General features: G+C 39.9%; 1 protein-coding gene across 1 annotated transcript; it reads right to left on the bottom strand.

Annotated features, from left to right (window-relative positions):
- Nucleotides 1-2,165: 2,165 nt before the first annotated feature.
- LOC115143258 (transcription factor HES-5-like) lies at nucleotides 2,166-3,256 on the bottom strand. Its single transcript, XM_029683457.2, has 2 exons — nucleotides 3,158-3,256; nucleotides 2,166-3,044 (listed from the first exon to the last, which is right to left on the bottom strand). Exons 1-2 carry the CDS (start codon nucleotides 3,218-3,220, stop codon nucleotides 2,820-2,822), a joined length of 288 nt encoding a protein of 95 aa, XP_029539317.1. The 5' UTR covers nucleotides 3,221-3,256; the 3' UTR covers nucleotides 2,166-2,819.
- Nucleotides 3,257-13,406: the final 10,150 nt, after the last annotated feature.

Consider the following 13,406-nt stretch of genomic DNA (forward strand, 5'->3'; position numbering starts at 1 on the left):
AATCTATCACCTGGGAGCAGACTTGCCCTTCAGACTGACACCTGCTTGAGTTGGCAGATAAGATAGGTTTCCCACGGCGAAACACAGCCAGGCCTGGTTACAGGCACAGGCGCATCCTGTCATATACATACTGACATTCACAATGTCTTCAAAGCGAGGCTTACCCTTCACAGCACTGTTGTGTCACTATGTAAATAAATTCTCTAGTCATATAAGTGAATTCAGACTTTATTTTGTACACACTGATAGATTACAGAACAGGTTCATAAATGCAGGTGTAATATATTAAGCAAAAAATAATAACATATGTTTAAATTCATACAAGTTTGAATAAAATTGATGAATTAATTAAATCAAAACATAAATGCATGCTAGTTTCATGTATTGTGAAATTTGAAATTTGTACAACCAATATATATATTTTTAAATACGATAATCACTTGTGTTTAATGTTTTAGAAGGACATGATGATTAAATGAATAAGCTGGTTTGAAGGGGAGCGGCAGGAAGTGGTCGGGGGATCAGGATTCTCACATTCATGCCGAGAGGATCATTTAGGGGATAATGAAACGGGTTTGTGGGAAAGCCGAGGAGAGGTAGGCCCCACACAGGAGAGACGTGCCACACAGTTACACAGCCCCGGCAGGCAGGTAGGCTGCGCCCTGGATCACCAGCTGTTTGATGAAACCAGAGCTGACAGAGTCGACTGCCCAATGTTAGCCTAGGACTTAACATACAAACCCCAAGAGAGGCACGTTGGACACACACACACACACACACACACGCACACACGCACACACATGCAGACACTTTTTCGTATTCAGACCCTTTGCTATGAGACTCGAAATTGAACTCAGGTGCATCCTGTTTCCATTGATCATCCTTGAGATGTTTCTACAACTTGATTGGAGTCCACCTGTGGTAAATGCAATTGATTGGACATGATTTGGAAAGGCACACACCTGTCTATATAAGGTCCCACAGTTGACAGTGCATGTTAGAGCAAAACCAAGCCATGAGGTCGAATTAATTGACCGTAGAGCTTCGAGACAGGATTTTGTAGAGACACAGATCTGGGGAAGAGTACCAACAAATTCCTGCAGCATTGAAAGACCCCAAGAACACAGTAGCCTCCATCATTCTTAAATGGAAGAAGTTTGGAACCACTAAGACTCTTCCTAGAGCTGGCCGCCTGGCCAACCTGAGCAATCGGGGGAGAAGGGCCTTGGTCAGAAAGGTGATGGTCACTCTGACAGAGCTCCAGAGTTCCTCTGTGGAGATGGGAGAACCTTCCAGAAGGACAACCATCTCTGCAGCACTCCACCAATCAGGCCTTTATGGTAGAGTGGCCAGATGGAAACCATTCCTCAGTAAAAGGAACATGCCAACCCGCTTGGAGTTTGCCAAAAGGCACCTAAAGAACTCTCAGACCATGAGAAACAAGATTCTCTGGTCTGATGAAACCAAGATTGAACTCTTTGGCCTGAATGCCAAGTGTCACGTCCAGAGGAAACCTGGCAGCATCCCTACAGTGAAGCAATCATGCTGTGGGGATGTTTTTCAGTGGCAGGGACTGGGAGACTAGTCAGGATCAAGGGAAAGATGAACGGAGCAAAGTACAGAGGGATAGTTGATAAAAACCTGCTCCAGAGCGTTCAAGACCTCAGACTGGGGCGAAGGTTCACCTTCCAATAGGACAGCGGCCCTAAGCACACAGCCAAGACAACGCAGGAGCCCAGACTTGAACCCAATCAAACATCTCTTGAGAGACCTGAACATAGCTGTTCAGCGCCACTCCCCATCCAACCTGACAGAGCTTGAGAGGATCTGCAGAGAAGAATGGGAGAAACTTCCCAAATACAGGTGTGCCAAGCTTGTAGCGTCACAGCCAAGAAGACTTGAGGCTGTAGTCGCTGACAAAGATGCTTCAACAAAGTACTGAGAAAAAGGTCTGAATACTTATGTAAATGTTATATTTCCGTTTTTTTACTTGATACATTTGAAAAAATTTCTAAAAACATGTTTTTGCTTTATCATTATGGGTTATTGTGTGTAGATTGATGAGGGAAAAAGTGAAGGGGTCTGAATACTTTCGGAATGCATCATCCATATATGTCAAGGCTGTGGGTAACTGGTGAAAGGAGTCAGGCGCAGGAGAACTGAGATGCGTGGACAAGGTATTTAATTCAAGAAAACAACAGTACAAAACACAATACTATGGTGCAGGAAAAAATACCGGTACCACGAATAAACGGGCGTAACAACAAAACCCGGAAACAATAATACCAGCCGTAAGATACAGCCTAACAATAAAACAAACACACACACAAACATGGGGGAAACCAGAGGGTTAAATAATGAACATGTAATGAGGGGAATTGAAACCAGGTGTGTAGAGAACAAAGACTAAACAAATGGAAAATGAAAAGTGGATCGGTGATGGCTAGAAGGCAATCAGCAATGTGCAATCAGTTCCTTTACAAAAGGTAACACAATCTGATTTCCCTTTAAGAACACTTAAACATGAGAATTAATCTCCAATAAATATTTAGCATTTTGAATGCTATTGATTCTATATTCATCACAGAATCACATACAAATCAATACTTGAGTCGACTCCATAGGAGTCATATGCCACATGACAGAAAAAGTATTTTTTTATAGACAGCTCCGTAAAGGAGACAACAAACTATAACGCTTGTCATATGATGTTCGCTATCCTTCATAAAGGACCTAAGTAGATATTACTATTGGAAATAGAGATTTCTTACAGCATGAAAGACGGTAAACACTCATCCAGTTTGTTAAATAGTTTGTCTCTACCAGGGCCTCCACCAGCCCTCACTGTGGGCCCTCTGGGGGACTGGGCTCTGAGGCTGCAGCTTCTGCGTCAGGAACCCCACCGTCATCTCCAGGATGTCAGCCTTCTCCAGTTTGGTGTTGGCGTCCTGTTTGTGGAACTGCCTCTCCAGCAGGGTCTTGAGCTGCTCTATGCAGGTGTTGATGCGGTCTCTACACATCTTCTCCACAACTGGTTTCCTTAGCTGATGAAGAGAATAGGGCATTAGGTTAGTTCTATGTCCTTAAAGTTCAAATCATGAAGAAAATTATTCAATAGTAAACAATGACACAAACATATGTTATAAATAATATTTACTTTATGCTTGTCTTTAGCAGAGAGCATGGTGTTGGCAGAGTCGTTGATGTAGGTAGGAGCCATTCGGGTAGAGAGAGAGTGTGTGTGCTTCTCTGAGGAAGATGAGTGAGTTGTGAGCTGAGAGAGGAGCCCACTCCCCTATTTATAGGAGGACATTATCATTACAAAACCATGAGTCCCAGGCTGGATTCACTTTCCCACACTCTGAGGCCAGTGGGCGAGGTGAACACAACAATGGGAGAGGCATCAGTTAGCTCATGGTTAACTGGCCAACAAAGGAATGGTACTGCAGATATCAGAGGCACAGACTGAACACAAGCAGGTCGTTACACTTGTATTACCTGGGAACATTCTTGATCAGGCTTCTGCAGATGGGGACTGGGTCAAAATGGTAGACTTGATAAGGGACCCTTTCTTTCCTTCCAGTTCTGTGCTGCCAACGATTGGAACGAATAGCAAAAATTGCTGAAGTTGGAGACTTATATCTCCCTCACTAACTTTAAGCATCAGCTATTGTTAGAGGAAATTATAGTTGAGATGATTAATTATATATACATTATTGATTAGAACCATTTATTCTAATACTATTATGTTATGGTATGAAAAGTAAAAGTTATTGGTTAAGCTGTTACTGAAAATGTAAGCAGAATGAATTAATTGTCTGTGCCTCCTTGGCAGTTTAAGGAGGACGGATAAGATAGTTTTTCAGACAGATAAGAATGTTTTGGTTGGATTCCATTAGTGGAGAGAAGTATATCTTTTAGACAGGTTGGAATGTAGTTTTATGAGGGGAGAAAATAAATCTCTAGGACTGAATACTACGCTATTGTAAGGCTGGGAGAGGGTGTGAAACTGATGACGTCATTTTATGTTCTCTTTCTTTAAAATGTAATGTTCTTTGTATTTTGGTTCAGTACTCTCTTGTAATAAACGCTGTTACTTTTGGCTTTTAAGACTGGTCTCAATCTACTTCATGCATAATTAATGAACTTACAATTCATTAATGAATTAGAAATGAGTGCGAATTGGTTTTGGCAATAAAACATAAAGGAATTTAGAATTCCTCTATCAATTTGGTCCATCGATGCCGGATCGAAATACCTCTACCTGTTATCTGAAGGTAATACGCTGAAAATCGTGCACGGACTCGTTTTTGACTCGTTTTACTAAAGACCTGACCTCTGAGGTTAAAATTGAAACAGGCGTGCGTATTATCACAGAGGACAGAGAGAGTGACTAGATTCAAACGAACAGTGCTTCCCAGCCGGCAGCCAGGTAAAGTAGCCTTTATTCTTGATTTTGGGGGGATTTGAGTTTTTTAATTGATGTTGTGAGAATTCATCAATAGTGAGAACTTTGCTATCCCCACAAGGATGTATGATCATCATACAATGGGTTTTGTAGAACCGAGAATGCGGCAAGAATGCGCAAGATAACTGGATGGGTCATTTAAATAGTGGCAGTATTGATCACATAAGGAGGAGAGGGAAACTTAAATCTAAAGAAATGAGATAAAAGCCATATCTATAGACATGATGTTTCCATGCGAGAGGGAAATATAACAATTAGTGGCGTGAGATAACGATTATTAGAGTTCTTTACTGACACAACCGGAAAATAAAATTTTAACTAGGGCCTTACAAACCCTGGGCTTATAGTTGTTAGGTTAGACCTAAAAATCTGATTCAAAAGTCAAAACTATTGGTAAGATTTCCATAAAAGAGCTAAACTTAATCATGAGAGATTAAGACAGAAAAGGAAGGATTGTTTAGCCGAATAAGGAGGAGAGGGTAACTTAAATCTAATGCGAGAGGGAAATCTAACAATTAGCAGCGTGAGATAACGATTATTAGAGTTCTTTACTGACACAACCGGAAAATAAGATTTTAACTAGGGCCTTACAAACCCTGGGCTTATAGTTGTTAGGTTAGACCTAAAAATCTTATTCAAAAGTCAAAACTATTGGTAAGATTTCCATAAAAGAGCTAAACTTAATCGTGAGAAACGCACCCGCCCGAGATTAAGACGGGATATTAAATAAGGTACTGGGAAATAGGACGGTAATCTTGTAAAAATATTGATCATCGTTCCTATTGAACTAATACTACTGAAATATCCAAATAAAAATACACATAGCCAGACAGAAAAACTAAGCAATTGAGTAACGGTAAATTGTTAATTCGTAGAAAGCCACACATATAGAATTTAAAAATTATATAGAAAGGCATAGATAAGTGATTAGATACCATAGCTACAAGAGAACGGCAAGGATTTAGAATGGGTGGGAAGGCTTCAAAGAAAGCCCCGGAACTAACGGGAGACGAGCGATACATGGAACAGAGAGACAGGAGAAACATCGATTTCGGTCTAAGATGGAGAAAAAAATATGATTTTGATGGCCGTCTAAATGTAGAAAAGCTGGAATCGCTTATAAAACAAATACATAAGGAATGTGGTAATAATGTGAAAAAGCAGGATAAACAAGGGTTGTACACAGCCAGGGTCTGGCTTACGGAAGCCAGGAAAAGAGTGGAAGTAGATAAAAAGAAAAAAAAACAAGATACTCTGCCCTCCGCTCCTACAGTGGGAAAAAATGGTCAATCGGGTGGGGGTGGGAATCAAAGCCTATATCCTTCTCTAGTATACCAACAATGCAGAGATAATCCAGTCGACGAATTTGTGATTATAAGAATACGGCTGCTGGAGCAACCGGGGAAATTACCACCCAAGTATGTGGATCCCGCGGAAACTAAGAGAGGTATAATGAAGTTAGAGAAGGAAATAAAGTCGAGAAAAATGAATAAGATGAGTCAAAAGAAAAATACAAGATGTTTTAATTGTAACAAAATTGGACATTTCGCCCAGGAGTGTAACACTCCACGAAAAAATCGTCAACAGGTTGTAATTTAACTGTGGGGAAGTCAGAGGCGACAATCGAGTAAAGAAAGGGAACTGAGGGAAAACTTTGGGCGTTTAAATTTGGGCTCTTTTCTGTTGTCTAGATGTCGGAGTAACAAATACAGATAACTGTGAAAATGGGTATATTTGCGGAGAGTCTCAGTCAATTCCATTGTGCTAGTAGGGGAGTGGTGAGCGCAGCAGTCTCACCAACGGTAATCCACGGTTCGGTTCCCGTTTAACTAAAATTGATTTTAGATCGAAATTGACCTATTTGCATGTTTTGCCTGAAAAATACGGTCGCCAGTGTTTGCAAAAGATATAACTGAACGGATATTATGTGTTCTAGATAGAATTGATAAAAGAAGTCATTAAAAATAATGGCGAGACAATTTCGATGTAAAACGCTATTTTGCCCAAAATGATCTGGTGGAATAATGTATTGAGATGGGAGTAGTAATTAAATAGATGTATCATAGAAGAGAGAGAGTTACCTAAAGTTAAATGGAGGGGATAACGGAGAGATACGATACAATTCCAGCCTGCCTTGACGTTATGGCTATTTATGAATCAATTGACATGAGAAGTTTAGCAGAAAAACATGGTACGTTTAAATGTTAGGGTATAGTAAATTGAGAAGTTCGGTTGGGTTTACTCTGATGATTAGAATTTAAAACTGAACTCAATCTGAATAGGGAATATATATTTTACAAAGGCGGGCAGATTTGTGTCTATAGCCAAGCAACGGAATTGCTAGACACTCAAATGGGGCTATATAGTGTAACACTTTGGACTATAAAATAGGTAAGAATAGTTTAATCGTAAAAAGTTGTGATTGTTTTTCCGAGTATTGATTTTTGGTTAAGGTAACGCCAGTGAATTTGAACAAAAAGTAACGTATTCTAAAAATGATCTGAATTCCGTCCTCATTGCGGGGAACAAATAAAATGTCTTATCTTAAAGGGACAGTGCACGGTAATCACAGTGGTTTGAGTGTATGACAGTGGAAAAAATATTGTGGGACGACAATTCGAAGATAGAAAAATAAGTTATATGATACATCAAGAGATTTAAAACAAACGATGTGAAGGGATCATAAGAATTATTGGGTGTCGTTGTAGGAGTGAAAGTTTGGGTTAAGGGGATTTCCCTGTTCCCAGAGACAAGGCATTTTTAAGGCGAGCACTCACTAATGCTGGTCTGAGTTTGTAATTAGACAAGTGATTAACGTATTGGGAATAGAGTTGTAATTAAAATACTAAGTCAAAGACGAGACAGGTACTTAGAGCAAAATGGATTCTAAATGATAACAAAGAGACAATTATGATTTATGCCCATCGAAAAGCTTTTATAAAATTGGCGAATTTAGAGATGTTGGTTGGGGTGGTAAATTATAATTCAGGATTTGAACAGATGTGATAAATTAGGTTTGGTTAATCGAACAAGAATTATTTACAATTCTTTTGAAGTCGCTACGAATTGGCAGGTTGAGCGCTTGATGATGACGTCACTAGCGAGACACTTTTGTCACCAGGGACTGGGGATAACGGAGCAAACTGTATGGCTGTTAATGTGTGTATCGAGGCTTCGAGTAACCTTTCAGAAGTTGAGATAAAAGTGTTTTGTTTATTGGTTATGGTCAATTTTAGGGTTTGATTTAACTTAGTTGAACAGTGTGTTCTGGCGGGTTTAGGTAGAACTCTTTGTTCCGGAACGGATGAGAGTTAACCAAAATAAGTAAATTAAAGGAGCCATGAGAGAATGCGAATGCATATTTATTAAATATCGGGGATTAAATTACGGATTCCTTACACTGTGAAATGTACGACATTTGCGGCAGAGAGAAAAAGTAATGCATTGGATAATAATGTTATCGGGTTAATTGTATCTAAAGGTAGCATGGTCATTTAAGTAAACATATCCGTAGACGATGTTTAAAACTTATGATTATTGATTTGAGTCAAAGGGGAATTATCATTAGGTTTTAGAGGCACGCTCACACAGGTGACTATTTTTATTGTAAGGATAAAGGGATCTTTATGTCTAATATGGTATGGCCTTTTGACCTTATCATGACTGGCTTCTGAGGTCTGATCAGCCTCAAGGGGAGAGTCATTTGTATAATGAATGGTGTCATATTGAGTTACTAGTTTTAAGGTAAATTCATTAGAAATGAAGCAGCTTAGAATTACTGTTTGAGCCACAAATGAGAAAGGGGTTCAGGATTCCGTCTTATAACATTAGCTGTGAAGTTTTTTGAATGGACTATTAGGGAGTTGGTATTGTAACAGAGAGAAAGTCATAGTCATCATTGAGAATAAATAGGGGAAGATAACATATTTTGAGCCAACAGGGCAGGGAAGAAATTGAGGTATTTTTGTTTGGTTTTAACACCCGTGTACAGGAGTGTCAAAAGACGGGGGGACATTACCTGTGTAATGGGGGAGGGTGTCCGTATGGGGATTACATGATAACCAAATTGGGACAGTTCTGGGACTGGAGAAGAGGATATCCTTATAGCATAGGGGATCCCACAAAGGTGGATAGGTTTTCCATGATATGGGGGAAACCTGGGAGCACTGTTGAACTTTGTAAAGGTGATGAAATCCTACTAACCATCAAAACTATTAAGCTCTCTGATGCAGGCACTTACACCCCCGGACTACAAAGGACCGGGACAGACACGGTGGGTGTGTTTTCTATTAAGGTACTGCCAAAACCAGAGGTCGCAGACGAACCAGGGCCAGACACACTCCTCTACCACCCCTGGACCGAACCTGCCACCACTGTGTTAAAAATCTCATTCAGGTAATTAATGTTAGACTATTCAGCTATTGATCAATTAGGCACGGAGACTGGTTTTGATGGTAGGGACAATTTGTGGCTGTCTTATACAGAATAGACTTGCTTAGGATATGCTTCTTGCTAGTCAGGGGGGCGCCTGCAAGATGTTCTGTGAACAATGTTGTACGTATATCCCTAATAACACAAGTCCAGATGGTAGTATATCTAAGGGCTATCTGTTATATCTATCTGTTGAGATGAGGACCATGGGAGGGGGGGGGGAGGAGGAGTCTGACTGTCCTCTTGGTTGGGAGCCTGGTTTGGTAAGTATACTGGTATGGTGGTTACTGGATTTCTGACCCTAATTCTTGTATTATTTGTTATTGATGTGATGTGCTGCCTGCATCATACCGTGTTTTAAGAAGTCTGTTACAGATGTGGTGAAGGCTTCAGGCATGATGCCTTTGCTTGATGCTCCAGTTGGAGAGGCTGAGGTGAAGCATGCTTTCAGGGGAGGATGAGACTGACTGAGGATGACCCATGTATGGTTGTTCTCCCTGTCGTGAAGGGTGGCATGGTGCCCACCTGGTGCAGGATAGGAATAGCTGAGAGGACCAGATGGGTTATAATAATGCTTTGTTCTGCTTTACTCTGTTTTCCAGGACCAAAGTTTTATTCCACACTTTGCAACACATATTAAATCCATGTTATTGTCAGATAGAATACTGAGGGTCCCCAAGGAGAGGGCTTGTTAGTGTAGGAAGGATTTTTAATATGGTTAGCATTTATTAGATTATAAGTTTTTAAATAGTGTTACATTTAACAGGAATATAGGACATCTATGATGATTTAGGATTATTATTAGGATTAAGATAGATTGATTAAGGAAATGTAAGGACTTTAGAGAAAAGCCGCTCATAGACATGTTCTTTCTAAAAGAAAATCCATGAGTTTAGGAAACCAAACAGTGAGGCATGTAGTTCAAATTTGGAAAATGAAAGGGACACTCCTAAATGATAATGTCAGACATAAGGATAATTCACTAAATCTTACCTAAGTCATTGTGTAAGAATAAGGCAAGGTTGTTACCTGGGCAGAGCCAGGTAACAAAAGGGGGGATGGGTAAATAGTGTTCTAGAATAGGATGTGACCTACGGGATAATTAACTATAAAAAAATAAAAAAATTGGGCTAATAAACAGAACGAATAAGAAACTGTTTTATTAACCAAACCCGTATGTCAAAAGTTTTATGCCCAGCAGGAGAACTACAGAAGGAGGTGGCACACGAGATTCAACCAGGAGACTGGGTCTGACTCCAATCACTAAAGAAAAAAAACTGGAAGCAGCCTCGGTGGGAGGGACCATTCCAAGTACTACTGGTGACTGCCTTCGCTGTGAGATTAGCCGAAAGAGCTACCTGGGTGCATATCACACATTGTAAGAGGGTAAGTGACGCTAACACTGTCGGACAATCACAGGAGTAGGAGAGGAACCGTGACCCATATGGAACGGGGGTCAAACTCCTTCTGAAGATTCCCTATACCCGACCTTTCCCCAGCTGTGAGCGTTCATAGAAGTGAAGTGATGGCTTGGCCTCTGGCTGTTGATATGTTCTCGGGGAGAGGGTGGGGCTTCACGTGTGCACTGACCGTCCTGAGCTGTTTTATTGTGGGGGCCATATTCCTGATTCACCATGATCCTCCGGAGAGTGCCAAAGAGGATAATTTGACTCATGTGCTAGATGAGGGAAATGGGATGTTACCAAAGATTCTCAAAAGGTCACTGAAACAAAATAGTAAGGAAGTGAGGGTGGAATTGGGCAAGGATCTCTCAGTAGAATTTTGTGTAGACCAATTGGGGTCATTCACTCCTTGGCAGTCTAGAACCATGGGACTCTATGGGAAGTATTTGTGTAAATCACTGTGTAAGTCGTGGAGCCAGGTCATAGCTCACACTGAAAGGGATGGCTACATAAACCCATACACTCAATTTGGGACCAGGTGGAGTATAGTAAGGGTTGGCGTTTTGGACTGTGTTCCCGAGCAGAGGAAGTATTGTATAAAGGTGCGAATTAACATTAACCTCTTCAGTCGACCCTCTACTTTTTTGAACATTTTGTTAAAAATCGCGCAACATTTCAGCGCCCTGCTACTCATGCCAGGAATATAGTACGTTCATATGGTTAGAATGTGTGGATAGGAAACCCTCGGACGTTTTTAAAACTGGTTAAATCACGACTGTGGCTATTACATAACGTGCGTTACATCGGAAAGCGCAGGAAAACCTGATCACAGAAAATGGAAATAAATATCCTTGCGCCACTTCCAGCAATTGTTAACAGTGAGCCGAATTAGATAAGACCGAGCATTCAACTCCCACAACATCCCCATGTTGTCTAGAGTCTTGTGAATTGAATCATCTTTGATTCTTGGTTGAACCGAAAGAGGGGCACCGCTTACCTCCGGTCTCCTTTAAAATGTAAGTTTGTTCTTTTATATTTTAAAACTAGAAGAATTGTTATTAAAGGTTTTGTTAGAGGAACAGTTGAGATGGGGAATTGATTAGAAGATCATTCCGGAAGAGCTCTCTCCTGAAATTTTTTTCCAAGACGACAGCTAATGATATTTACATCGCCTACGGATGATTTTTATCGCTTATTAACGTTTACTAATACCTAAAGTAGCATTACAAACGTATTTCTTTAAAATGAAGTGTTTTGTGAAAGTTTATCGTCTACTTTTTGAATTTAAAAAAATGACGTTACGTTGTGAAATCGCTGTTTTTTTCGTTTATCACACAGTCTACATATAACGATATCTTGGCTTTATATGGCCCGATTTAATCGAAATAAAGACCCAATAGTGTTTATGGGACATCTAGGAGTGCCAACAAAGAAGATGGTGAAAGGTAATGACTGTTTTCTATTTTATTGTGCGGTTTGTGTAACGCCGAAATGCTAATTATTTTGTTTACGTCCCCTGCTGTGCTTTTCTGTTGTAGTGTATTGGTGCATGCTATCAGATAATAGCTTCTCATGCTGTCGCCGAAAAGCATTTTAAAAATCGTACTTGTTGCCTGGATTCACAACGAGTGTAGCTTTAATTTGATACCCTGCATGTGTATTTTAATGAACTTTTGAGTTTTAACTAATACTATTAGCATTTAGCGTAGCGCATTTGCATTTCCAGAGCTCTAGTTGGGACGCAAGCGTCCCAAGTAGAGGCAACAGGTTAAGGCGGTCAATACTCAGGACCTCGGGTTATGGTATGTGGGCTTCGACCAGTTTTCAACAACTATAAACATTTTCAGTGATCAGTTTTTCCTGTGCTTTTCGATGTAAATGCCGTTCTGGTAAAGCCACAGCAGTGATTTAACCAGTTTTATAAACGTCTGAGTGTTTTCTATCCACACAGACTAAGCAAATGCATATACTATATTCCTGGCATGAGTAGCAGGGCGCTGAAATGGTGCGCGATTTTTAACAGAATGTTCAAAAAAGTAGAGGGTCGACTTAAGAGGTTAATAGCCCATCCAACTACCTACCTCATCCGCATATTGTTTTTATTTACTTTTTTGCTCTTTTGCACACCAGTATCTCTACTTGCACATCATCACCTGCACATCTATCACTCCAGTGTTAATTTACTAAATTGTAATTACTTCGCTACCATGGCCTATTTATTGCCTTACCTCCTTACTCCATTTGTACACACTGTATATATGTATTTCTATTGTGTTATTGACTGTACCTTTGTTTATCCCATTCTGCACTAACTGTGTTGTTTTTGTTGTTGTTACACTGCTTTGCTTTATCTTTGCCAGGTCGCAGTTGTAAATGAGAACTTGTTCTCAACTAGTCTACCTGCCTAAATAAAGGTGAAATCAAATACATTTAAAAAAAGATAAGAGACAGCACACTTCACAAAGCAGATATGCACAGAATAATCACACTACAGAGATGATTATGATTTTTTAAATTAAATTGTATATATAAATATATATATATATTTTTTAATTAACGCATAAACAAACTGGAAAATAATGTTGAATAAAGAAATCCAGATAGCTGTCATGTATTATGTTTCATCATCTCTATAATGCTTCATCCCAGTTATCACAGTGTTTTAGCCGTCTTTGGTCTCTTCACCAGTCGTTAATGCGTCTGACCAAGGACTTGGGCGTGTCCTTCGGCGACAATTTTGAGTCCTTCTGGAATAGGCCTGGCTACTCTGTGGAAGGCGCAATTAACCTGGGTGAAAATGGCTCCCGGCTGTTGTCATCAAACATTGGAAAGGCTCTTGGTCAACTAAATTGATGTGAGGACAATAATAGCATTACATGTAAGTCCACTTTAACCATCTCCTACACAGTGACATAATATCATTGACATGACATGCAAATGAGCGATAGAAAACCGATCGCACAAATGTCACCATTCAGAATATATATAAACTCATCAAAAAAGATAAGTCCCTTTTTCAGGACCCTCTTTCAAAGATAATTAGTAAAAATCCAAATAACTTCACAGATCTTCATTGTAAAAGGTTTAAACACTGTTTCCCATGC

The sequence above is a fragment of the Oncorhynchus nerka genome, linkage group LG15, assembly GCF_034236695.1.
Source record: "Oncorhynchus nerka isolate Pitt River linkage group LG15, Oner_Uvic_2.0, whole genome shotgun sequence".
Lineage (NCBI taxonomy): Eukaryota > Metazoa > Chordata > Actinopteri > Salmoniformes > Salmonidae > Oncorhynchus > Oncorhynchus nerka.